Source organism: Hippopotamus amphibius, chromosome 2 (genome assembly GCF_030028045.1).
Source record: "Hippopotamus amphibius kiboko isolate mHipAmp2 chromosome 2, mHipAmp2.hap2, whole genome shotgun sequence".
In the NCBI taxonomy this organism is placed as follows: Eukaryota; Metazoa; Chordata; class Mammalia; order Artiodactyla; family Hippopotamidae; genus Hippopotamus; species Hippopotamus amphibius.
Window position 1 is genome coordinate 49,911,028 of NC_080187.1, and position 27,415 is coordinate 49,938,442.

The 27,415-nt window shown below is 39.1% G+C and overlaps 1 protein-coding gene across 14 annotated transcripts in view; it reads left to right on the top strand.

Annotated features, from left to right (window-relative positions):
- The window catches only part of TRPM3 (transient receptor potential cation channel subfamily M member 3), an 827,818-nt gene that overhangs the window by 613,309 nt on the left and 187,094 nt on the right, over positions 1–27,415 (top strand). For all 14 annotated transcript variants that reach the window (XM_057720878.1, XM_057720880.1, XM_057720881.1 and 11 more), the window contains one exon: positions 16,926–17,100. In XM_057720878.1, coding sequence (XP_057576861.1) covers positions 16,926–17,100 — 175 coding nt within the window. The remainder of the gene's footprint in view (positions 1–16,925; positions 17,101–27,415) is intronic.

Sequence of the window (27,415 nt, forward strand, 5' to 3'; positions counted from 1 at the left end):
CTTGGAGGAAATGAGGGAGCAAGCTGTCTTGGGGGAGACCATTTCCAGCAGAGGAAATAGCAATAAAAAGGCACTGAGGTGGGAATGTGGGCAACATGTTTGAGGAGCATTAGGCGGCCTGATGGTGCAGCCATGCGGATGGAAGAGAAGAGTGGGGAGGAGGCCGGAGAGAGAACAAGGGCCAAGGCCAGGGAGGACTATAAGACCTCTGACTTTCACACGCACTCTGTGGGAAATGGGAGCTTGTGGAGTTTTGAGCACAGGAATGAGTTGTCTTGTATGTTTCAATAGAATTGCTGTACCTACTGCGTTGAGAGTGGTCCAAATTGGGAGCAGGAATGAAAGCAGAGATGCTGGTCAAGAGAGAATGGCAATAATCCAGGCAAAAGCTGATGGTGGCTTAGATTAGGGGTGGTAGCAGTTGAGGAGGTGAAAAGTAGTCAAATTCGATCTATAATATGAAGGACAAGCAAGCAAGATTTACCATCAAATTGGATATGGGGTATGGCTCCAGGTTTTAGAGGCTCATCAGCTAGCAGAATGGAGTTGCCATTTTCCAGGCTTGAGAGGATTGTGGGGATGAGAATGGCAGGGATGAGGCAATATCAGCTTGGCTGTGACCATGTCAGCTTTGAGAGGCCTCACAGCATGTGTGGAGACATCGAGAGGGGCACAGTTATGTGACACTGAAGTTCAGTGGAGATATTTGGCCTGGAATTATAAATATGGAAATTGTCCATGTGTAGACAGTATATGAAACCATGTGAGCGGACGAGATCAGCAAGGGCGTGTGTGAGGAGAGGACAGGACAGGAGAGAACCAAGAACTGAGCTTCAAGACAGTCCTTCTATCAGAGGAGAGACCAGCAAAGGAGATGAAGAAGGAGCAGCTAGGGAAGTGAGAGGTAAACCAGAGCAGAATGCTCTCTGGAAGCCAAGCAAAGAACATATTTCCAAGAGGAAGGAATGGGCGACTGTGTCTAATGCTGTTAATAGGACAAGTAAGGAGAGACCTGGGAACTGACCATTAGAGATGTTGTGAGTCTTTTCTTCCCATCCCAGGAGTTGGATAATTTCCTCCCCGTCTCATATGCTTCCAATTCTCCCCATCAAAGGCATTTGCCTTTCTCTTCCTCCTCTTCAGGGCATTAGCAAGCTTAGTTCTTTAACAAAAACCATCATGAGAGTTTATCTTCAGGCCAGCAACACAAATCCCCTGAGAAAAGACAGCCCAGTGGGCCCTTTGGGAAAAGAGAAGAAAAAATAAATGGAAAACAAAATATGAATTAATGAATATCTCAATCCATGATCCTGCTACACAGAAAGATATTATTGACTTTTAGGCAAAGTACCAAGTAGAGAATATACTAAATATAGGTAAGTAATTTCCAGCAGTGCAGTGAAACCTCTGTTGAATTAAGATGAAGTGGTGAGCCTTTGGTTTTTAAATAGTTGGTTGTAGGGTCTGAATTGCAAGAAGAGTGCATATCTTCCAGTGCAGGTGATAGCCTACCACTCACGTGCAACTAAAACAGGTGTCAGTGCTTGGCTGACACGTGTTGCCAACTTGGTGGGCTTCTCATTGATCATAGGCATACTTGGGCTCAACATACTAACAGATGTTGCAATACATGAATCACATTTCTCACATTAGTTATACTCAAAGGTTGGCAAATTATGGCCTGTGGGCCAAATCCAGCATGTTATTCATCTTTGTAAATAAAATTTTACTGGAACACAGCCATGTCCATGCTCCTTCTTTCATGTATCATCTCTGGCTGTTTTTATGCTACAGTGGCAGAGTTGAGCACTTGCGATAGAGACCATCTGGCCTGCAAGACTGAAAATATTTACTATCAGGCCTTTTACAGAAGAACTTTGCTGACTCCTATTCAGACTTAAATAGACTATTGGAAATACAACAGGGACATTTCAGTCCTACTCCATGGGCTTTCATCCTAACTTATTCCAGGTGGCATATCTTAGATTTCACTTCTTTTCACAAGTGAAAGTCTCCACTCCCTGCAGCTTTATGCTAGGGCAGTGGTTCTCAAAGTGTGGTCCGTGGACCAGCAACAGTAGCATCACCTGGAAATTTGTTAGAAACGCACATTCTCAAGTCCCATTCTAGATCTACTGATCAGAAGCTCTGGGGGCAGGGCCCAGCAGTGGGTGTTTTAGCTGATCTTCCAGGTGATTCTGGAGCATGCTAGGCTTGGGAGCCATTCTGCTAGGGCAGACACTGACTGGTAAGAAGAGCTGAGAACTGGAAATGGGCATTTCCACACACCCCTTCTTGTGATAATTTTCAGTGCACAAATTAGTTCTTTGCACATTAGAATTAGGGTTTTAAGAGCAGTCCTTAGAGTGCCACACTCTTATATATATAACATTAGGATAACCCAATTTCTACAGTGATAGTATTAGCACTTATTATTGCAGTCAAATGACTCTTGGTGGCAGCAGTAGGAATAAGCCAAGTGGCTGCTTCACAGCAACTTGACAGAGTAGGATAATGAGGTTAACTGCCCCCAGTGATTAAGGACCCAGAGTACCCTCTGCATGCCCCTGGGCCTGGAGTGTCTCCGATTACTCATCGGACACTCCAATGTGCTTGAGCGATAGAATGTAATGAGACATTTATTTATAAGAGAGAAAAGCAGAAGGGATTTATTTCCAGCACCATCAAGATATGCTAGAACATGAGAAAAACTTTAAATTGATCTTTTTCCCCTATAGGATTTATGCAGGTGCTGCTGTATTGTTGTTGCTATTTTCCTTTGCTTAATGATCTAATCCTCCCCTGGAGCTTCATCCCTCTGTGTGTCTAGAGGAAGAAATATCTGATAATGAACAGCTGCGATTTATTTAGATAGAGCTAGAAACTGGATCTCAGGAATCTGGTTGGGGGGGTGGGGCAACAAGTGAGTCTTGTTCTTTTTAAGCTAGGAAGAGGTGAATAAAGGAACACTGAACAAACTCAGACTCCTTTCTAAATATGTGGAATTGGCATCTGTTTTTAAAAATATGCTAGAAATGTGTTTGAGACCCTAGAATGATTATATGTACAAGTGTGTCCAAAAATAAATAGTTCTGGTTTATACCTGTCACCCCGTAGTAATTATTAATGATGACCCCTTCACTTGCAAGAATGTCCTGGTTTTTGCATGATAAATTACATAGTCACCTTGGTGAGAGACAAGCCAGTAGAGTGCAGAGTTCAGGCTCTCAATTTCCTAACAGGCCTCTGTTTGAAACCATGTTCAGACATGTGATTTACTCTCAATGCCTCAGTTATTTAACTGTAAAATGGAAATGGTAATATCTCTATCATAGGGTTGGTGTGCAGATTGAGTGATCATATACAACCCACCTAGCTGAGTGCCCAGCACCTAGTGGTGCTACTTCCCCTAAGGGAGAAAGAGCCTTCAGTCAGTTGGCTGAGTGGACTTCACTACATGAAATCATTCACTGAAACCCAGAAAGTTATAAGCTACCTTGTTTGAGGTCCATTTTTAATAAGCATTTAAAAAATAAGGTCATGTTCACAAACTTGAACTAGAGGCTCAAGTTTGTTAGATGCTGCCACCAAGTGAATGCCAGAAAAAGAAATGACAGCGTTGCAATTCATGGTGTTGGCACTTGAGGAAGCCCAGTAAATTATAACTCACTCTTGATGGGACAAGATGCAAATTGACTGAGAGTTAAACATCAGACAGATGGATATCAAAATATCACTTTTATTAATGGTGAAGTAGTTGGAGATAATAACTTAATGTCAGGGCCAAATGGGTTTGCCTGCTCACCCCAGCCCTCAGACAGCCAACCAGAGGAGAAATTTGGGTCTACAGAAACAACTTTACTGATAACACTAACTGGCACTGGTCCATGGAAGAAAAGGAAAAAAGATGCTAAATCCTTCTCACTGAAAGACTTTTAGTAGACTAGTCCTATTCAACCAAGAAACATGGATTCACATTAGTCACCACCAACCAGGTTACTCAATTCTATACGTAGAGATGAGTAAACCAGAAAGACAAGGGGCTAGATATGTCACCCGAATGGAGCTCCCTCCACACAGAAACTTGAAACCAGAGGAAAGGAGGTTCCCCATGACGCTGTCACCATATTTCTCACTGAGGATTTATTAACAGTCAAGATTTGATCAGACTGGACACATTATCTTTTGGAAAGGATGCTAGATAATCAAATAAAAATGTATCGCTTTTCCCAACTGCTAGTCAGAAATTGGATTGAATGCCAGTACCAGATCCCAAATAATCAGTACCCTTCCTTTGTCTCATACATGGTAATGGCAGTCATTTATTTTAATAACTTTAGTAACCTTTGTGGCGAATGAATGTCACTCCTGGCCTATAGCAAGTTAGCTGCTAAAACATATCTGTCACCTCAGAGAGAACAGAATTAGGTTTCTACTTCAGTCATATAGTTCCCTATTCATTTCCACTGGAGGAAGTAATAGCTTTCATGGACATCCTTCCAACAAGGAGAAGAGTGTAAACCTTTGTTCGTGTCTTCCTCACCAGTAGCCAGGACACGTTGTCACTCCAGCTGGGTCCAATTCTGAGAAATAATAAGGATTCAATTTAAAAGTACAAGGCAGCTGAACTGAAATTGGCTATTCAAGTTCCTAAGAATCTGGACTCTTGCAGACTTAATCCATATGGACAAGGTGATGTGTGAGCACTCACCCAGGTCACTCAGCGTGTTCCTTTCTAGGTCCCTAACCACCACTAAGGCCAGTAGTGAAGCCTGTAAAAGGACACCAGGGGCCACTTAAATGGCTGTCATCTCCACTTTCAGCAGTTTGCATCAATAGTATTAGTATATGACACTCAGTCCCTTTATAACAACCCATCTCTTCACGTCCTTTCAGCTGTGCTAGTCCCAAGGTATAGACCGTAGGTATGGTACCTTCTAATTTTGTTTTATTTCACAAGCATTTATTTGAACTACCTTCTAAGTGTGAGGCACTATGGAAGCCAGAATGTTGTCTAAGAGGGGTATGGGTGTCTCTGTTCCAAAGCATTTACAGTGCAGTGGATGAAACTTTCATTAAAGCAAGGCAGAATTAAAAAACTGCCGAAGGATATGTAGAAAAATAAAAAATAAAAAAAAAATGGGACTACAAAGGAATGAATAATTAATACTGCCTGAGGGAGTGAGGAAGGGCCTCAAGAAACAGTAACATTTGAACTGGACTTTGAAGATTGAGTTAGGTTTTCTGAGGGGCTGCAGTAAATAGCACCTTTCTTCCTTATCCAAAGAAGTCGTTGATGGAACTCGGAACATCATTTCTAATTAGGGGCAAGTTAGCAGATGTGGCTTTTAGACTATTGACCAAGTGGGATTGTTGACTCCCCAGAATCAGGCAGAATTCCCTAGTAAGCCTTCATTCCCCATCCCACCACACGCACCCTCAGGGACAGGGCCCTCGAGGAGTTGGGAGATGTCAGGTTTCCTGCAGGCAGGAAGATGCCAAGAGAAAGAAAAGCAAGGCTGAGTGAGCAAAGCCAGTTATTCTTCTCAAATTTACCAAGGAGCCAAGTGAGTAAAAGAGCATAGAAAACCCAAGGATGTGCTTAGGAAAAATTCCTCCTCGTGAAACCAAGAGTAGGGAGAGATACTCTTCTCTGAAAATTAGGATGGCTAAAGGGAAATTTAAAAGTAATCCTAGATGGAGGATTGGGAAGATAGTCTGGATGGGACTAGCATCAGAGTGAACAGGAAGTTCTGGAGAGAGAGATGCGGCTGTGAATAAAGATTGGGTCCAGAATATGGAGAGCCTGGTCTGTCATGCAAAATGATTTGGGCTTTTATCTATAAGCAGTGAGAACCCTCTGAAGATTGTTACAGAGAAGACTGTATTTATAGATGATAACTAACAGTTATGTGGTGATTGTTATAGAGGCAGGGAAGCCGGGAAGCAATCTCAGTAGTCCACAGGAAAACCAGTGAGCATAGAAACTGGGCGTTTGGCATAATTCCTGATTTCATGAGAATTTAAATCAGATCTGAGTGCCCTGGATCTCAGGTCAGTTGATTAAGGGAAAATTGCTTATGTCATAAAACATTTGAAAATTTCTATCAAAATAATTACATTATCATTTAACCTATGAGCAATCAGGATATACTTGAGGTAATTCAGTATCCTGCCTTCCTTCTGTACCCCAAATTTTAGTGAGCAACTACTACATGTAGAACACTCTATGATATGCTGGGGATACCAAGATAAATATACCTACAGAGAAAAGAGATGTCCATACATGTAATTTAATGAGAAAAAACTTCAAGAGATTTGTAAGATACCATGAGAATTTTTTCCTTTTACCGTAGTAGTTGATTGACAAATTTATAAAGTATATTCATTGGCATGGGCTTTAAAAAAAAAAAAAGGTAAATGCTATAAGAACATACAAGTGAGAATAGTTAATTCTACCTCACAGGGTTGAAAGGGAGGGGCCTAAGGAACTGCAGAATGCATATAAGTTCTCCAGAAAAAGTAAGTCAAAAGGAACATACCTTAAAGAGAGAATAGAACTTTTCACATTTGAGGCAGGGAAAAGTAATTGCAGTCTCCTTCAAATGATGCAGAGAGATTTTTAAAAATTATTTTGGAAGGGCAAATAAATATACCATTTTGCCATTACCAGCAACATTTCCCTCTCTCTTACCACTTACCTCTCCTACCTAGCTGTGCCCTGAGCTATGGGCTAGGTCTTTCCATGTTTTTTCAATTCACAGTTCCCCTGGCTGCTCTACTGCTTACTAATTCTGCCAGGAAGCCAAAGGAACTTGTACGAGCTGTGGACCTAGATCCTGGCACATTTATAGGGCAGTGTGGGCAAAGAATTATAAAGTAAAATGAGTTAGAACTACTTTGATTACCTTACATTTGAGAAAGCAAGGAATACCTTTTGACATGGGTTTTGAACAGAGCAGACGCTAAGAAGACTATAGCTTTGGGCAAGTTTTCTTGTAGGCTTAGATCAATTACAATAAAACATTCAGCCTGCAAAAAATGGCCCCAAAGAAAATAATGCTGGCTCTTTCCTTTTATGAGAGTAATACTTGCCTAACAGCCCATGGGATTGGCTGTTCCCCTTCTTTCGAAATGATTCATGTGGAGTGTCACTTGGATGTCCTGGAAACATAACAGACATTAACAGCAGAACATTTCAATCAGAGCTGTCTGGCCATGAGGCAGTAACTGTTTTCCATTGATTAAGTCAAAAGCTAAGTTTGTTTATTAGCATATAATATACTTGGAGTCAACTTATGGGTTTTGTTATTTGGCATTTACATCTTTGTGCAACCCACAGAATTTGAAAGACTTAAGCTGATTGAAGCACTTGAGGAGAGGCCCCTTGGTAGTAGAAGACATTTGGGGAGTGCCACAAAAGATCACCTACCCAAAAGCAGAAAGTTTTAGTGTTTTGGATACAAAATAAAGGAATTTGGCTTCCTAAGCATATTACTGGTCTGCATGAGAGAATATTGAAACTTTGGAAAAGTATATTTCAAATTATTTATTTGTCAGAGCATCCTTTTGGTTTAAATACATAAAATGCATTTGTCATCATGAATCATTTATACAGTTAAAGTAGAAACCTTTTATAAGCCTAATAAATATAAAGAAGCATCTTCATATTTGTATCTGTTTAATTAACCATATAGTTCTTAGTAAGTGCCAGACTCTGTTCTAAATGCTTTACAAATAATAACTCATTTATTACTGAAACAATCCTGTGAATCGTGTGCCAATTCTGTGTATTAGACATGTGTAGAATTCTAAAATATGTTTTTAGTTTCTCAGTTCGTATCAAGATGTGTTTCTGCCTTTCTAGAATGTGCATAGTTCCAGCCACCATGTTAGTAGTTTTCGCTAGACATGCTGTCCAAGTTTACAGTAGCAGGGGGGTAAAATAGACTAGAGTGACCCATGCTGAATCAGAAAGTGGGGGCCAACAGGAAGCAGTAGACAAATGAAGGCAGAGGCTGTCACGGAACTGGGAATCAGAGTCAGAGATCAGGACAGGTTCACCCCAGTTGCGGACAGGCAGCCCGTGGCCTAAGGGAAAGCATCATCTGAATGCGATAGGTCCAGGCTTCCAGAGTGTAGGGCGGGGATGGTCATGGTGTTGCATGAAGAAGTGCTTCCAGAAAAGTCCACTGAAATCGAGGCAAAACCCCAGTCTTGGGGCCCACATTGCCAGGGAGGGAGAAGCAAATGTCTCAGGCTGGCTGGCTGGTAGAAGAGGGTGCCGCTCTCCCACTCTCCAGGAGCCACGGGCATGCAGAGAGGAGCAATTGCTCTCTCTGCCCTTGGCCTTAGAGCTCTTCGGAAGACTGTCTAAATCTCTCCTGCTGTTACAGTGATGTTCCTTGGTAGACCACACAAGTAAGTCCTCCTTTCTTTGAATGAAAGAAGCGCGGCAGCTCACTGTGACTGGTAACCGGGCTTCTCACATGAGCATCAGTTATGCTCCAAAATGAAGGCCCGCCTCACACTGTGTAGATGGTAGGCTTATACCCAATTTAGGCCCAAATATTGCCTCTTAAACCCTACCTAAACAAAACAAAACAAAAACCTCTTCTATCCTCAATTTTTCTTTTACAAAGGGCCCTCAACTACTCTCTCCCTGCCAGTGTCCTCAGGCTGAGAAAAGAGCATCTGAGGACTTTCCATGTAGTTAAGGACGGTTGAAGACTTCCTTAAAGTCAGCAGAGGTGAGACTGGGGAGGGGAATATTTGGTGGCAGTAAAGAGAAACCCCACTCAAAGGAATATTTTTGATAAAGAGACAGAAATGTGTTTAGAGGAAGGTTTGCAAACTATGGCCCACCCTGTTTTCATATGGCTTGTGGGCTAAGAATTTTTTTCATTTTTAAATGTTTGAAAATAAAAGAATATTTTGGTGACATATGAAAACTACATGAAATTCAAATTTCAGCATCCATCTGAAAATTACATTTTTCTCATTAGTAGACCTTAGTACAAAAAATTGTATTCAATTGTGTTTTGAAATTAATCCATAAACATTCTATATACATTTGTTTTCTCTCTTGTTATGTAAGTACCTGCATGATGTCCTCTATTTTGCCCATTGTCCTACAAGGCCTAAAATATTTACTATCTAGCCCCTAACAGAAAAAAATTTTCTACCCTTGATCTATAGGAGACTCTGTGTACAAACTACAGCCAAGTGACTATATCTTCAGCTGAAAAGTCACTAATAATCCAGGCAATAAGTCTCTCTCCTTCCTCTCTCTCTCTCTCTCTCTCTCTCTCTCTCTCTCTCTCTCTCTGTGTGTGTATGTGTCTCAGACACACACACTCTTTTCCCTCCCTTTCAGGCCACACGATCTCTTCTCTGTGATGCCCTCTGTTCCCTTCTTCTCTTCCTGCACACAGGCTTCTTTGCCTGTTTATTCACCTTCACATGATCCCATCAGAGCCACCACTAACAGAGGCTTTACTCCCCAAACACTCATGTCTTCCCAGTCCCTCCCAGGTACGCACCTCAAGTTCAGGGTCTCCACTCCAATTCCAGAAAGGCAAATCTGGCTCACTGCAGGTCTGGAATCTACCTCCAATCCATCCAGCTGTGAAAGATGCCAAGTAAGACTGCCCTTCTGTTCTGTGGACTGTTCAGTTCTCTGATAGGAGAGTGTGGATAGAGAGGACATGATGGGAGTTGCCAGTACACATGCCACAGGGACCTCTTTTGCTGGCTTTCAAGATTTTACATTCAATCCACTCATCCACTCCCCCAGTCGGACCTTTGGCCTTTGATTGCTACATGGAAAAGCAAAGCAGGAAAGCAGTGTCCAAAATGAAATCCATCTGGTTGGGGCTAGTACTGGATTCCTAAGAAAATACCTGCAGCCTTGATAATGCATGAAATAGGTTGGTTCAACAACAGAAAAAAAATGTACTGGAAACAAACCAGAAAAAAGGGGATTGACCATATTAATTCAATAGGTTTAACATTCTTAGTCCCCAGAATAAGAAATGCTATGGACCATCAGTTTTCAGTCTCTTATCACTGTCTCAGAGAGGTGTTTCCATTAATTCAAGCTCTGTGTCTTCAATGTCTTGACAACCTCATATCTTCAGCCAAATTTACTGAGATTTCAAATGTCAAGATAAAATATACATGTATGTTTATTCTGAGATATTGGCACTAGCTTTAAATATGGAAAGATTGCATATGGAGGGGGTCTATTATGTTAAATATCGACAAGGGAGTTGCCATAGGGATTGGTGATGATAGGAAAAGACATTTAAGCAATTCACATTATCTTTACCCCTGCCTAGTCCTACAGTGAGTTGGAAATTTATGCTTCAGGGAAAGACCCCAGCCCTCTTTGAAGGAATTTCTTCCCCGCTAGAGAAACATAGGTGTCTAAAAGCGAGGCATCTTGTTGCATGTGCTTTTCTTTTGACTGTTTAATAATATGTGCAGTATTTTACATTTCCAAATGATTTTCTAAGCATCCATTTAGGTGCAGGATTATAGTGGCAAAAAGTATAGTAATAACGACATACGTAATTGGTTTGAACTGGGATTGGCATTTACTAATTGAGTACCTCATCAGGATTTGCTAAAACAAATGGGTTTATTGCCCATTTCCAAGTAAGATCAGGCACATTCCAATTATAGTTCCATTGCCTTGAATGGATAATGTATTCTATCTCTAAAATATGAAGGCAATATGTAAAACATCAGCTTCCATTGAAGACTGAAGATATATTCTAGTCAAATGAGAGGCATTTTTTTCTCACGGCATTCGTAGATATTTTCTTGGGCTCACTCTGTTTCTTAGTAGGTCAAAGATTTCCAATCGTGTTTCTTTTTGCAAAAAAAAAAAAAAAAGAAAGCATACTAAAATACTATCTTTCTGTACAGCAATATTCTACAGTTATGCCTGAATATTCATGTTCTGGGAATCTTCCTAGTTGTAAGAAGTACCTTAAATTTAATAAACAAGAATAGTATTGAATGTTGTCAGTTAAACACAGCTGATTACCAGCTTTACTTAATTTTCATAAATCTATCCTACAATTTCCAGACCACAGAAGAGCTGCATTAAGGGGAGCAAGAACCTAATTCTAAAACTATTTGTGAAAAGCTGTGATATTATGCAAACTTCAGCCACTATTTCTCAAGTAGGCAGTAAACTGGTGCCCATTAAAATGAGGCAAATAGCTTGACTGCTTCTTTTCCCATCACTACAGTAATTGTTAATGCCCCCCAGGTCTGCATAAAGTTCTGTTTGTAAAATACAAGATCTTTAGGGGTTACTGAGTTTTTATGGTCCCATTATAGTCCAAATACAGGAGATAGTGACCAGTGTATCTACTGGTCGAGTCAACCATTGAATCAAAGACCAGACTATTCAAGTGAGACATGGGGTAAAGAGCACGTGTTCAGTGCTTTTTAATAATATACAAATTTTAATAATATAAATTTAAAATTATGCAACATAAAATATATTGACAACATCTCACTATATGCATCCTTTCAAAGCATATGAATTCTCCAAGCAAACTTCTAAATCATCAAGAATCGCATAATCCCAGCACTGGCAAAGCCAGTGAGTTAAAGGTGTTCATGTTATTCCTAATGGGTAATGCCTACCCATCAGGACAGACTCAGTCTCGAAGTGAGAGCTTCAAGATCTTCAAGAAGTCATCTCTTACATAAAGTTTGAAGCCTCCTCTCTAAATGACCTATAGTGTAATAATCACATGATCTGTGGCTTTGGTCATTAAGACTTAGCTAAATATCAATCTTCTATGCTCCATCTCCATGTAAATATAAACCGTTTTCCAACAGCAAATAAGTTATTCCTTAGGCCCACGGGCATTTAGCTCATATATAGTGATGTTGACAGCAAACCAAAGGATTAATTTGGTCTGATCAAAATTCTGGTTCTCCAAGCATTTCACTACAGTACACCAAATATTTTTACAAGCGGCTGAACTGATTATAGGTTATAGTCTCATGTCAGCAGAAAGAGAGAGAGGGAAAAAAAGGTGTTTTGGAGTTTTTAGACATTCTTCTATCTCTGCCACCTCCCTTCTTCACACCACCCAACCCAGTCTTTGTTAATGCCAATTTTGACAATATTTGAATTGTTAGGAGCCCAGGCTGAACTGATAGCAGTCATAACAAAATGGGACAAAAGTCTAAGAGGTTATCTTCTTCAAAGAACTATTCATTGAGGTTCAGTTTACAATTTAAAAGTCCTAGGTCAACCTGGAATCCTCTAGAATGTAGTTGCTAAGTCTGTTACTCAAACTCACATTTTTGTAAGCTATAATGCTTCCAGTTTCAAAATTACAAAAACTAAAGAGTGTGGCAAACATCTTGCCTCTTCCTGATTAAGCAACTCTGCATTGCTCTAAAATTAAATTCTAATGGAAACCTCTAGGAAGTTTTTGGTTATGGCAGAAAATGAAAAAGTATTGCAATCAACTAAGGAATTAGCCTACTTTCCCCAAAACCAAAAGAACAAGTATTGACTGAAAAGGTCTCTGAGGGGCCTACATAAAATGAGAACTTTTTTGGTGATAGTAGAGGTTGTATTTTTTAAAAACTATAAATCTAAACTACTTTTTGTGAATGATCAGTAGTTTCAACTGAGCAAGGCTCACAAAAATGTAAATTTGTGAGGCTCTTCAAAGGAATTTATATTAATTTCTTTGTAGGCATAAAGAAAATGGTAGTGATCCTTATGAATCCAGCTGGGTCTGCAGTGAATTCCCAAAATGTTTTCTTTATTTCACTAATGAAAATATACCGTTCCTGATATTTTAAAAAGTTTTTTCTTTACTAGTGAAGTCATATGCTGCAGATTCGTAAATTTGTGATTTTCTCCAGAGATTTTTTTAAATATCCTATGTCCAAAATGTAATTTAGAAAAGAAAGTGTGAACAGGAGAAATAAAGAAAAACAAGGAAGAGAGAAAGGAATGAAGGATCGGAGGAGAAATAACCTATAGACAGTGTTTCACCTTGGAAAGTTTGGCCAGTCGATATAACTGGGCAGTAATAATGTGATATAGTTTCGTGGGACATAGAGTTTTGTCTGAAAACCCTTTCTAGAACCTGTCTCAGAGGCTTCAGTGAGCTTCATAAATGAACACAAACTGATGCTCTTTGAATATTTTGTGGTCCCTCAGTATCCTTGGGGGATTGGTTTCAGCCCCATCCAACAGATACCAAAATTCCAGATGCTCACGTCCCTTATATAAAATGGTGCAGTATTTGCATGTAGCCTATGTACGTCCTCCTGTGCAGCTTAAATCATCTCTAGATTACTTATAATACTTAATAGAATACAAATGCTCTGTAACTAGTTGCCAGTGCCCAGCAAATTCAAGTTTTGCTTTTTGTACCTTTCTGGAATTTTTTTCAAATATTTTTGATTCACAGTTGGTTGAATTTGTGAATGTGGAACCCACAGTTACGGAGGACCAACTGTATATCAGCGTTCTGAATATCAGGTGGGGTTTCATAAGGGTTCGTTAGCAAGTTTTTTTATGAGTAGGCTTTAGGGATCCATGAACTTTTGAAATTGCACAGAAACATTTTTGTAACTGTCCACATGAGCATTTATTTTTCTGGGAAAATGGTCATCAGCTTTCATGAGATTCACAAAAGTATTCAAAGATTCTTGTCTCCAAAAAATACACTAAGAACTACTGCTTAGGTCACTACTAATTCTTTGATATCATTTTCTTTTCTCAGAAAAAAGGTAATACATGTGAGTTGGGAGTGTATGTATGTGTGTGTATTGACAAAAAGGCTTAATGTTACCATATATTGGCAAATTTAATTTACACAAAGCATTGGCACGGCCTGATTCTCTACCACCTATAACTAAGAAAATAAATGCTTTAGTTTTAGACTATAAGGGTTTTTTATGTCTTTGGAACAAATTTCTGTGTATTATCACTAAAGGAAATGGGAGAGAATTTGGAGGCATAGATACATTGGATATATTAAATTTATGAAAAAATAGATGATATTTTTATACTTTGCTCTATCCAATTTTTAGACCTGGAATATATATCTGAATTAATGTATTTCTTTTCATCATTTCAATTGATTACAGTTCCATTCCAAATATAGGAAACCTGACCATCTAAATGCTTTTGTATTTCTAGAGGTTATAACAATTTGATTATTGACAAATATAACTAACAGCTTATTGCTTTCAATTTTTCCTATGAAAATTGATCCTTTGCACCTATGTTTCCTCTCAAAGAGAGGAGAGTTTTCCAACCATCTTGTGTGTTGCCTGGTAGACTCTAGATCACTGGAACATTCTAAAAGGTCCATTCTATAAGGTCCATTCTATGACTTCTTCCTCCATGAGTGGGTCAGAGTTGGTCTGTGAGTAGGAGTAAAGATCCACTGATAGAACCGGTGCTCAAGAATCAGACTTTGGCCAACGGCTCTCTCAGAAGGCCCTAGAAATGGTCTCAATGTTATCATTTGGTATAAAACAGTAGGTATAGCATATTGTCCCTTGACATGAAACAATATGGGAGCATGTGCTAAAGAAAAGCAAAGGGGAAAACTAAGTAGCATAGTACTTTAGAAATACCTTATAAAATTACTTTTAAGTTTATGTTTAAACTTTAAACATAAAATACTTTATAAAATAACTTATAATGTACCTTGGAAAAGCGTCTTTTCCAAGGCACATTGGAATATAAATCCATATAGGGGTGAGTATTTTTTATGTCAGAAAATTCTCCTCCAAAAGAAGTGTGGTGTATTAACATTTCAAGTTAGCCCTTAATCTTCAACATGCCTTTCACCAGGAACTTACTTAATCTGCATAATCAATAGCAGTGGGGAAAGTGTCTCCTTCATAAACACCCAAATAGAGCTTTAAATTGGCCTTTTGTCTGAGTCATTAGGGCTTCTGGGTCAAAGAACAGCATGACATTTTACATCCCTCCCCTTGGATTTGAAGGAGTAATTCTCAAAAACTCCCCATCCACAGAAAACTCTGATGGGACTACAGGTCATCTCTCTCTCCCAATTCCCTCTGGGGAATAAAAAGAAATCTTGGCTTCTTGCCTTAATCAACAATTGTCATTTGCTTACATTTTTTACATGTAGATTTAAAACGGCACTCTTTTTTTGTGTAACAGGCATTTTGGACCATTCTTTTCAGATGGAAATCAAACCATGAAAAACACTGACTTAGAAGAGATAAGGCCCTAGGAGACTAATGTACTAATACTTTAGAAGTAAAACAGGTCACACAAGTCTAATAAAATCTCTTATTAATGGAGCAAGAAATCAAACCCCAAACTATTATTTCTCATAGGGAAGCAGTTTCTTGATAAAAGATAAAACCATAGCAAAAGGGGGAAGAGGAAGAACTGAGGCAATCAAGGGCTTTTTTCAGTTTATATATACAGAAGTGGTACAGAATTTTGACTCTGTTTTTTAAGATTACTGCTTTGTGTACCTCACAAAACTATTTCATTTTTATGGCACTGCCCAATTTCCTAACTATTCTGAGAAGATAGAGTGAGAAACTACAATGTGGTACCAAATTGAGCAAAAAAAGTTATTCAGTGAACAATGATGATACTTGAGATGTCACTTGAAAACTAATTTAATTTCTTTCTCATCATGTCTCTCACGGACATTTGTTTTTCATACTTCTCTTTACTATGTTAGGTTTTACATACGTAACTGCTGATGTTCGGGCAATTTTTACTTGTTAACAGCAATGTCTGTGGCTCAGCATAAGTAGCTGAAATCCCTTAATTCAACTGAATTCACCAACTGCCTATCGTGTGCCTGGCACCTTCCTCAGTAGCGAAGGACGCAGTAATGGCAGAGGGCAGGTGCCATATCTCCTGAGTAATTTATTATGATTATTCTAGTGTTAAGAATCCACAATCAGGACTTCCCTGGTAGCGCAGTGGTTAAGAATCCACCTGCCAATGTAGGGGACATGGGTTCGATCCCTGGTCTGGGAAGATCCCAGATGCTGCAGAGCAACTAAGCCCATGTGCCACAACTACTGAGCTTGAGCTCTAGAGCCCACAAGCCACAACTATTGAGGCTGCATGCCACATCTACTAAAGCCTACGTGCCTAGAGCCCATGCTCTGCAACAAGAGAAGCCACCGCAATGAGAAACCTGTGTAACACAACAAGGAGTAGCCCCCACTCGCCATTACTAGAGAAAGCCCATGAAGCAACAAAGACACAATGCAGCCAATAAATAAATAAATAAGTAAATAAATAAATAAATGTTTAAAAAAAAGAATCCACAATCAAGCTGATCACCTATGGTTAGAAATAGATAGACCCCTAATTTTGCCAGTAGTTTGATTCAATATGTTAAAATATGCCCCCAGCTGATTTTGGTAGTCTTTAAAATAAAGAACCATTTAGGCCTTTTCTTAGCACTGTGATGACTTCAGAGAGGTGGCATTTTTTTTAACTTCCCATTTTTTCATATAGGAAACTGGTCATTGGATCCATATGAGACTTGCTTAAGATCACGTTTAGCTTCCAATCTTTTGGCTGCTGGCCCAGCAGTTCCTCTACTAACCAATTCTTTTCCCACCCTCCTCACTCTACACCTCCCCTGTGAGGTATGGTCATCAGCGCTTTAACTGACCCCAGCACCCGGGGAGTTGTGGGGAGAGGGCAAAGTCGAAGGGACTCTGGCGGGAAACTTCTGCTAAAGCGTTTTCTGTAAATTTTCGGTCCATATGTTTATCCCTTCATATGTTGTTACCTCCCCTGTGCTCAGTAATTTTAGTTTGTGCTTTTTGTTTCTCTTTTTGTTTCTTTGGTTTGCTGGCTTTGTGTTCTTTTCTCTTTTTTTCCTTTTCGTTTTCCTTTTTTAATGCAGGAATCGGTCAAGGTGTTCCAGTGGTGGCACTCATTGTGGAAGGAGGACCCAATGTGATCTCAATTGTCTTGGAGTACCTTCGAGACACCCCTCCCGTGCCGGTTGTTGTCTGTGATGGGAGCGGACGGGCATCCGACATCCTGGCATTTGGGCATAAATACTCAGAAGAAGGCGGGTAGGTAATTTGCCAGGCCCCAGAGTTGACCTATGAGTGCTAAGTTTGTGTTCCAAGCTAGGAAGAGAAGGTGTGAGTTGGCATGGGAGGGAAGTGGGAAGAGCAGGGAAACACTCTATATGTCCTATGAAGTGGGACATTCCATGAAGCTATACTAGTCCACGCTAATGATAAAGAGAACTAAGGGAATAGAGGGGTCATAGGATGTGGTCTCCTTTCTCTTCTCTTTATTTGCCTTCTCTCCTTTCATCCTCCCACTGAGGAGAAGCAGGAATTGGGTTTTAACACATGACGCACAGCTACCCTGGACCATACAGTGCAGTCTAGTAACTCGAGAGAAGCTAGGGTGATGTGCAGCTTCCAGCTTCCTCCAAACGCCAGCTTCCCCAAGCTGCCATGTGTGTACAAGTGCTAAATGTTTGCAAAAGCATTTGGTGGCCTGTCCCCTCAGATCCCTCTAGACTGGCTTGGAAAGTGGATTCTCTGTAATGGTAACCACTCTGTCCAGTGTAAACTGCTCTTGAACCCCTCACACACTTTCTTTGGCCTAGCAACCGCCTGATTCTGCTCTCAACAATCCAAAGTTCCAAACCCCATGGAGGACTTCCTTTCATGGCCCTCCCCCACAATCTGAGATCCGCCTCAGTGAATCCTGAAATGCAGGCCCTCCTGCAGATGATTAGATCAAAGTAATTCATCTGACGGTGTGAATGACTTTAAGGAGGAAAATTCAAGAGAGCCATTGAAGTTTTAAATAAGGAACTTCCTAACCTAATCAGTTCTCCTAACACATGAAAGTAGTGGGAGAAAAAAACCCCAAAGGTGCTGGGTGCCTTTTATTCATCCTTCTCATAAACATACAGTAACTGCCTACTGGGTACCAAGCACTAAGATATGAAAAAGAATAATATGACCCAGCAATCCCACTGCTGGGCATATACCCAGAGAACACCATAATTCTAAAAGACATATGCACTCCGATGTTCATTGCAGCACTATTTACAATAGCCAGGACATGGAAGCAACCTAAATGTCTATCAACAGATGAATGGATAAAGAAGATGTGGTACATATATACAATGGAATATTACTCAGCCATAAAAAGGAGCAAAATTAGGACATTTGTAGAGACATGGATGGACCTAGAGACTGTCATACAGAGTGAAGTGAGTCAGAAAGAGAAAAACAAATACCATATATTAATGCATATATGTGGAATCTAGAAAAATGGTAGGGATCAACTAGTTTGCAAGGCAGAAATAGAGACACAGATGTAGAGAAAAAAACATATGGACACCAAGGGGGGACGTGGGGGGATTGGGGTGGGATGAATTGGAAGATTGGGATTGCTATATGTATGTTGCTGGTGGCAAGAAAAGTGTCAAGTTGTACACTTTAAAAAAGAAAAAAGGAAAAGAATAACAAGCTATTCCTACCCTGAAAGCGTTCATAGCAAGTCTTGTAAATAGACAAGCGTATCATTATAATAACAGTAATGACAAGTGAGCTCGCCTACTCAGGCCACTCCATCCTCCGCTTCTCTCTCACCCAGCCTGACTTAAGACAGACTCAGCATGGCAGCTCAATACCATCTCTCCTCTCCCCATTCCTCCTCATGTCTTTGCCAGCAGCCCAGCACTCCAGGTGAGCCATTAAAACAGCACGCTTCCCTGGTTAGTACACGAATCTAGACATGCGAAAGGAAGGAAATCAGAGACATAGGACTCTCAGTTTACCATTGCAAACATTGACAGTGACTTTAGGCCCTGTTAAAGCTTTTGATCTAAAAGAAAAAAAGCTGATTTTGTAAGCACCAAGTTGGAGTCTGCTTACTGGCAAATTCAATGAAGTAACTATTATCTTCTTCACTAGTGAATATCAGTCCATTTTATAGTTAACAAACTAGATAGAGAATATTTGCCTCGTGTCCACATGTCTGTTACCAACAAGAGTTCGAAATCCTCAGCTTTTTGCTTTTATTAAAAACTTAGCCATAGTTCTCATTGATTTAAATATAGCAGTTGGTTCTTTATTCAGAAATAGCTTAGTTAGAAACTGTATACAGTTTTTAGCTTTGGCACTTTTTTTCTTCTCAGGGCTTGCAATTATTTTGTTGTACTCCTAAAAAGCAGATACAAGTTTGCATTCAGAATGCACATTTCCTTTTGAGAAACCTCAGCATTTCAGGTTTCCAGGTCTATATACAATGAAAGTCTGGACTTTGTACTTGTTTTTTGTCATTATCTTGGGTTGGGTAGCTTGAAAAATGTTAAAATCTCTCATAAGTTGCTTTCCTGATTCTGTTTTAATATAGGAGAAATGTTATACATTTCAGAGCTGGGTGAGACTCTATATATTATTTAACCTAGGGTACAGATACACAGAGAAATTAAGTGCTTTCCCAAGGCCATACAGTGCATGGTCCCAGGCCATTTCTGGTGTATTATAAGAATTCACTGAAATGTGTTTTATGTGCCCTATTGTTTCCCATGTAGTACATATAGTCTCAATGATACTCTCTTTTAAATATATAGGTGCACTTAAGCTGCCTTCAGCTTCCTCTTTCTGTTATAATTTAATTTTTTTATTATTCTGTGTATTCCAAAAAGGTAAAATAAATGCATTTCTGGTTGTAACTTGACATCCAGCTGATCAACTCTACATCATGTAGATTCTTTTCCTTCCCCCACCCAGACCATCATACCTCAACTCCAAAATTAAGAGTCAGAAATGCCATGGCCTTTCATGCATGTAACTAGTGTAAAGATGAAGAGTTAAGATATAATTTCATATCTTTGGGATTATTAAAATTAAAACTGATAATTTTCAGAAACACTGAGAATTTTCAGAAACATTAATAAATGTTATTATTAAAAACACAAAAGACTAAAAAGAAGCGTTATATTTGCCATTCTAAATATATATATTTTTTAATTATATAGTTATGGTAAAACTATGCTCTGCTTCAGGAAAGCATTTATAAATGTAACATGATAAGATGCATGCAGACTGCTTCTGTGTGCCATATGAATAACTGCCAGAATTAATCATGTTTATTTAGCTTGATAAGAAATCGTTCATCCATACATGTGCAGCCAATTGAAAAAATCATTAGTGTGCTTTATTATATGCTTTAAAAAAAAAATGGCCCTCCTGGACTTCATTCATCAAAAAAGAGTTCTTCATTGATTTTCAACAAAGTCCAACACAGTTGAGATATGTTTCACTTCAAATAAATATAAACGCATAACTGTATGTTCATATAAACAAACCTATACAAATAGCTGTGTGTGATTGTACATATAATATTGAACACAGGAAATATACATACCCTAAATCAGGATTTGAAATCACTTATTTTTATTTTTCAGTTACTTGGGTAATTTAAATATGATTGTTTAAATTTTAAGTTCATTTACAGGTTTTAAATAATACAGGCCCAAGGACTATAAATTTTTATATTTAGCTATAAAGCTTTTCAATTTTATAATACTAAAGGAGTGAATAGAATTTACACACTTTGTATTTTAACTTTTGTGAACTTGATATTTTAACTTTAAATTCCCTGTTATTAACTACCTTCTAAGAATATGAATTTGAAAGAGAATCGCTCTGGAAGCAAATTATAATTGGAAAAACTGGTTAACTTTTGTAGATGACATTACGTGACGTAGAAAAAGACAGCCTGTATCTCTCCCAATGCAAATGGTTTGGATAATCTAGGAGACGATTGCAATTAAATTCTTATTTTTATCTTTTCTCGCCATCTCTGCTCTGTGGACTATACTACCAGAAAAAAAATGGTCAAACTTTGTTTTTTTCCTTATTGATGTACTGGATTTTCTATTTCTCATCCGTCATAGTTTAGAATGAGTCACAAGTCACTTTCCCTAACTAATTTCATTACTTTAGAAGTATTATCAAATTTTATTTTTGAATCACGAATGACTCAACACTGCAGACATAAATAGATTAATGCTATCTCAGTTGCATTAGATTCAATTACCTCAGTTTTTAAATACAAGGATTCCCTTTTTTGCTGTGTTGACTAACCAAGATGACTAACATTACCCCATAGTCAGGAACACCTTTCAGGCTGTAGGTGCCTGAAGTTGAAGTCAGAGATTACTTTGCTTAGTAATTGTCAACCCAAGTCTCAGATTGCAGAGAAATGTGGTCTAGCTCCTTATTTATCAATTAGTGAACAAGTACAGATGAAAAATGTCAGCGTGGAAAAAGGATCTGAATGAATGTGTGTCCTGAGATGCTGCCCCTCATTCATCCAAATTGTATTATTGATGCTTATGTTTATTTTGACGAGTTTGTCCCAAAAATAATCATCTGGATTCACCATTTTTCGATACCCTAGGCAAGAAGCAGAACATGCAGTAACAGAAAGCCTTAAAGTTTTAAGTAGTCATAACTTTTGGAAAGTTATCAATGGGGCAAACACCAATAGACTTCACATCCTTGTGTGCCAGTGGAATTTGTATCAGACATTGTATCAGACTCCTCAAATACTAGAGATAAATAATGTATTCAAAATAGAAGTCTGATTTGCCTGTTTAAAGGGAGCTTGAAAGGGTCCCTACATTTTTGGATTAGCTAAAGTAAAGGCATAAATGGAACACAAAAGAGAAATGAAGGAAAAATTTGTTTCATGGCTTCAAATTATATAGCAGTATCCTAGCAGAGATGTGACAAGTTTGTTTCTCTCCAAATACACATCGAAATGAGCAAAGACAGGAGAAAGTCACCAGAAAACTAGTCATTTTAGAATCCCAAGTGTAGACTGTATTCCCTAGGGCATATCATTCTGTACGGTGGCCACTGTTTCCTTCTGCTGCTCAAGAGATTTCCAGCTAAAGCTGAAGGATGCCACAGGCCTATCATTTGTCTCTGTAAGATCTGCTGAAAGAAAGTAATTGATCTCGATGGCTTGTATGCCAGCATGATTTAGACATAATTGGAATGTCAAGTGAGAAAGAGGGAAACCAATAGCAGGCATGCCAACTTCAAGTATCCATTTTATTTTTTGTTAATTTCATCTTGCCTTGTCTCTTTTCTAGAATTTTCTATAAAAAGCATGCCAAAACTGGATTCTGTTTTGTGACCTTCCCAGAAGGGAAGTAAGAAAAGTTAGAAACATCTTGTACAGACACAGAATACTGGTGGCTTTATTTATACAAAGTGCTGTTTTTGTAAGTTGTTTCCCAAGTTAACATTTAACTGTTAGAAGATAGGCAGGATACGGCACTGTTAAAGACTTTGGAGATTAAATGGAGACCCCCAATAGGCATAAGTACAGTTAACTAGAAGGTTGTGTATGCTATGATAAATGCATAAAGTGTTCCCAGAGCACAAAGCGCTTGAGTATATAGTCTTCCTCATGAGGATCAAGTCAGTGGAAACATTTATGTTAATTATCCACAAAATGGCAATATACTAGCTCTATTGCTTCTCTTCCCCTTTTCCATTAAAAACTATATCTAAACTGAGGGTCAGTATGAATGATCGAGGAAAAGCTAACATATGACCCTCTTTTATGCAGCTGAACACAAGAAAAAAGAATCAATCTGAATAGGATTGAAGGAAAGCTGGTAAAGGGGACAAATTATATGATAGTAAGGTGTTTTGTGTGGTGGTGTGTGTGTATGTGTGTATATATGTTATTAAACTGAATTTGTATGTACTTAAATTCAATGTGATGAAATTAATTGATATGTTAATTTAATACTATAAAATTTAATTTTCTATAATTAAGTGTATATACTTATATATAAATGATAATATATGTGTGTGTGTTTAAATTTTAAGTGAAAACCTAAAAATAGGACTGATAACATCACTTTTAAAATCAATCAATCACCAGGTATTTTTTGAATGCTTGTTTTAGGCCTGTCCTTGAGATGTACCATCTCACTTGAACTAATATAATAAAAAATAATTTTCAACTAGATGTTAGTTATTGAATTCTAACAGGCAGAAAGAGGCATAGGTTGGAGTAGATGGAGAGTTTCATAAAGAGAGTATTATTGCACTTTTTCCCCTCTGCGAAATATATAAAGATATAGTTATATGGATATTTGTGTCATTGTATCCAAGTTCCACAAGGCTAGAGTAGCTTTGTTTATTTAGGAAAGTGAGAAACAAAATAAATATTTTTGTCTTAGAGTTTGCTGTTTGATCCCTCCATGTGTGTCAATCTGGAGGGAATGAAGCATTGACTTAAAAATGGTACTGATGAACTCAGTGACAAGAACAAGGATGCAGATACAGAGAATGGACTGGAGAACTCGAGGTATGGGAGGAGGCGAGGGGTGAAGGGGAAACTGAGACGAAGCAAGAGAGTAGCACAGACATATATATACTACCAACTGTAAAATAGATAGTCAGTGGGAAGTTGTTGTATAACAAAGGGAGCCCAACTCGAGGATGGAAGATGCCTTAGAGGACTGGGGCGGGGAGGGTGGGGGGGACTCGAGGTGGGGGGAGTCAAGGAAGGGAGGGAATACGGAGATATGTGTATAAAAACAGATGATTGAACCTGGTGTACCCCCCCAAAAAAAAATTAAAAAAAAAAATCTAGATAGTTCATGGAGGAAAGTATTAGTGAAAAGTTTTATTGATCTAAATTGGCCAGTAAGTTCTCTATATTGATTAAATTTACTTTAGAATTGCTCAACTCCAAGTTGGGAAAATGTGGCCTTGAACATAAAGAACAAACATGAGAAAAACATAGAGCTGGGTAATCCACTACAATAAAGAAATCCTTTTTAGGGAGCCACTGCCCACAACTTTTAGACAGCCCATTAATGCAAGTGAAGACCTCAAATGTATCAGTTGTGTTCCTCTGAGATTTGCTGAGCTAAGTCTCGGCCACTCGTTATATAGAAAACATCCAAAATAAGCATGTGGTTATCACATTTCAACATGCTTGAGAATCACCAGGAGAGCGAAAGAAAGAATCCCCTAAGTATCCTGATTCAGTGTACCTGGGCTAGGGTGCAGGAAACTGTATTTGAAACCAAAATCCCAGGTGATTTCTTTGAGTGGTCCAGGGACCACATCTTCAGAAACTTTTAAAATGTATTTTGTTGAAGTATAGTTGACTTACAATGTTGTGTTAATTTCTGCTGTACAGCAAAGTGATTCAGTTATACACATGTATATACATTCTTTTTCATTATGGTTTATTATAGGATACTGAATATAGTTCCCTGTGCTATACAGTAGGACAGGGGTCCCCAACCCCCGGGCCGTGGACCAATATTGGTCTGCGGCCTGTTAGGAACTGAGCTGCACAGCAGGAGGTGAGCGGCCAGCAAGGGAGCAGCGAAGAAGCTTCCTCTGCCGCTCCCCATGGCTCCCTGTCACTCGCATTACCGCCTGATCCATCCCCCGCCCCACACTGTCCACAAAACCAGTCCCTGGTGCCAAAAAGGCTGGGGACCGCTGCAGTAGGACCTTGTTGTTTATCCATCCTATATATAATAGTCTGCATCTGCTAATCCCAAACTCTCAATCCATCCCTCCCCCACCCCCCTCCCTTAGCAATCAATCTGTTCTCTGTATCTGTGAGTCTTTTCAAGTTTATAAAAATTAGATTTCTCTTTAGATTTCTCTGGTGTCTCCGAAAACGGCTTGTTCACTTTCTATGCCTCGTGTGCATTCTCCTCACACAAGTCATTGCATTGTTACCACAAGCACTTTGTACCCTCTGCAAAATTTTGTCTTTGGAACCGAGTTGACTTGAAGAGTATATTTAGCACGAATCTGCTCATTTCTTTCTTTATCACAGCTGTTCCTGTTCTAAACATCTGTCAGACTTAAAAATTTATAGCTTTTCATACACCATAAAAATATACATTTAGACAGGACTGGTAGATTTCTCTGTTAGTATTTTTATTTATATGGATTTCTTTTTTTTTTTTATAAATTTATTTATTTATTTAATTTATTTATTGGCTGCGTTGGGTCTTCGTTGCTGCACACGGGCTTTCTCTAGTTGCTGTAAGCGGGGGCTACTCTTCATTGTGGTGCACAGGCTCCTCATTGTAGTGGCTTCTCTTGTTGTGGAGCATGGGCCCTAGGTGCATGGGCTTCAATAGTTGTGGCACATGGGCTCAGTAGTTGTGGCTCACGGACTTTAGAGCACAGGCTCAATAGTTGTGGCGCACGGGCTTAGTTGCTCCGTGGCATGTGGAATCTTCCCAGGGCAGGGCTCGAACCCATGTCCCCTACATTGGCAGGCAGATTCTTTACCCCTGCTCCACCTAGGAGGTCCTATATGGATTTCTTAAAGCTATTCAGCTCACGTCCTTATCTCTCTTGAAAATTATTTTCTGAGTAGTTCAAAAGGTATGAACAATTTAAAACGAGAAAGAAAAGAGAATGAGAAAAGCAGTGGTATTTAAAAGTGAAGTGATGGTAGTTGCTTGTGAATGATGGCTCTCAGCTATTTGAGAAGCCATTGACCGTCATTGGGGCCATTAACTTCAGTGTCAGAAGGTCTTACCTCACTTTCCTTTGACTTGACAATTGCAACAGATAACCATTTAAGAGTCCCAATTTCCCACTTGCCTCTAGCATTGATTTTCACTTCTTTGAAGCCCCTGGGCCCCTTCTTAAATGAAATCTCAGGTAGAAGTGCCATCTATAAAACAGACAAGACACAGGTTTACTCTGTTGAAGCTGGGGTGGAGGGCCTAGGTCACTGGTTCTCAATTTTTATCTTGCATCAGAATTACCCAGAGGTGTTCTTAAAATGAATTGCCAGGCCCCACCTCAGATTTTCTAATTCATTAAGTCTGGTTAGGGCCAGGTGATTTGCATTTCAAAGGAGTATATGTGGGAGGTACAGTTACTATTGATCCAGGGTCCATACTTTGAAAACCAGGGGCTTAGCCTCCTCCTCTCTGCCTGGCCCTCACCCACTAAAGCAGTTCTGAAGCAGCCCTAGGGCTCCTTCTCAAAATTCCAGGGGCTTCTTTGTAGAACCTAGTTGAAGACCATTAATCTATAGGTTAAGTCCACATTCCTTTGCTTAGACTCAAGACCCTTTGCATTCTGGCCCCAGCCTCTCTCTAGAGCCATATCAATGAAACTTCGATTTTCCCAACACCCAGGTGAACTGCCCTCCCCCCCACCCCACTGCTCTCCAAGCACACATAGCAAGCTGCCATAGGCCTCTCTGCCTTGGCATGAGATGTCCATGTACATTTCTTTACCCACTTAATTTCTAGGAAATTTTTCTTTCTGAAGCTCAATGCATAGTTTTTCTCTCATGAGAGCTTTAAAACCAACAAATACATTGAAAACGTCTCTGGATGAGGTGCAGATAATAAACCATCCTGGTATTTAATCCCTCTACCTAAGAGCAAATGAATTTTGAATCAACCTGGCTGACATTAGCACCTGCAGATGCTAAAAATACAGTGTATTAACATCTCACCCCGTGGAATCATTAATAATAGATAATGTTTGGGATGTTCTTAATGGATTTCCCTCAGATTCGCCGTGCAAGTCTCAGATGTTGATTTGAGCCACAGGATTTATGAAAGCTATTTACAGAAGTAACTACCTGCTTATAAAAGCTTCTTCAGCTAGAGAAACACTAAAGAGGCATTAAAGAAGGACTCTAAGGTTAACTCAAGTTTGTACTTCTATTTTCTAGAAAAGTCTCCATTCAGTTTTGATAAAGCTTTCCTTTATTGTCCTATTGTTGGACAACCATCCTAGAATTAATATACATGTTCATTGTGTTTTCTGGGTTTATTCAATGTAAATGAAGTGTCCATCCATGAGCAATGACCCTTAAAGGTCTTAAGTAAGCAACAAAGAATCGGTTCCTCTAAATCTATGGAAACCACAGTTTAGTGTCTTGGAGACAGGCCTAAAATTCAGAGCTCTTTGACCCTACAATCTTCTTGGTTTTTACCATTTGAGAGTGTATTGAGATTTTTATTATCTCTGGTGGAAGGATGACAAGTTTTCACCTTGAGTGTCAACAATAATCAACCAGTAGTGGCTTCCTAGAATGATGTGTTGAGAATGATTCTGAGGCCACATCTGGACTCAGAGGAAAGATTACTGTGATAGATAAGCAATGATGCAAGGAAAGAAATTTATAGTCAAAATACCATGGATGTCTACTCCTATTATAGAATGAAAAACAAAATCTTATAGCTAGCCTGCATATATCGCTACCAGGCAATCATCAAGCAGCACATTGAATTATGAAACCAAGGGAAAAATGAGAAACTTATCTGCCTAAAAGATACTTAGGAAATAGTCAATTTGTAATCAACACTGT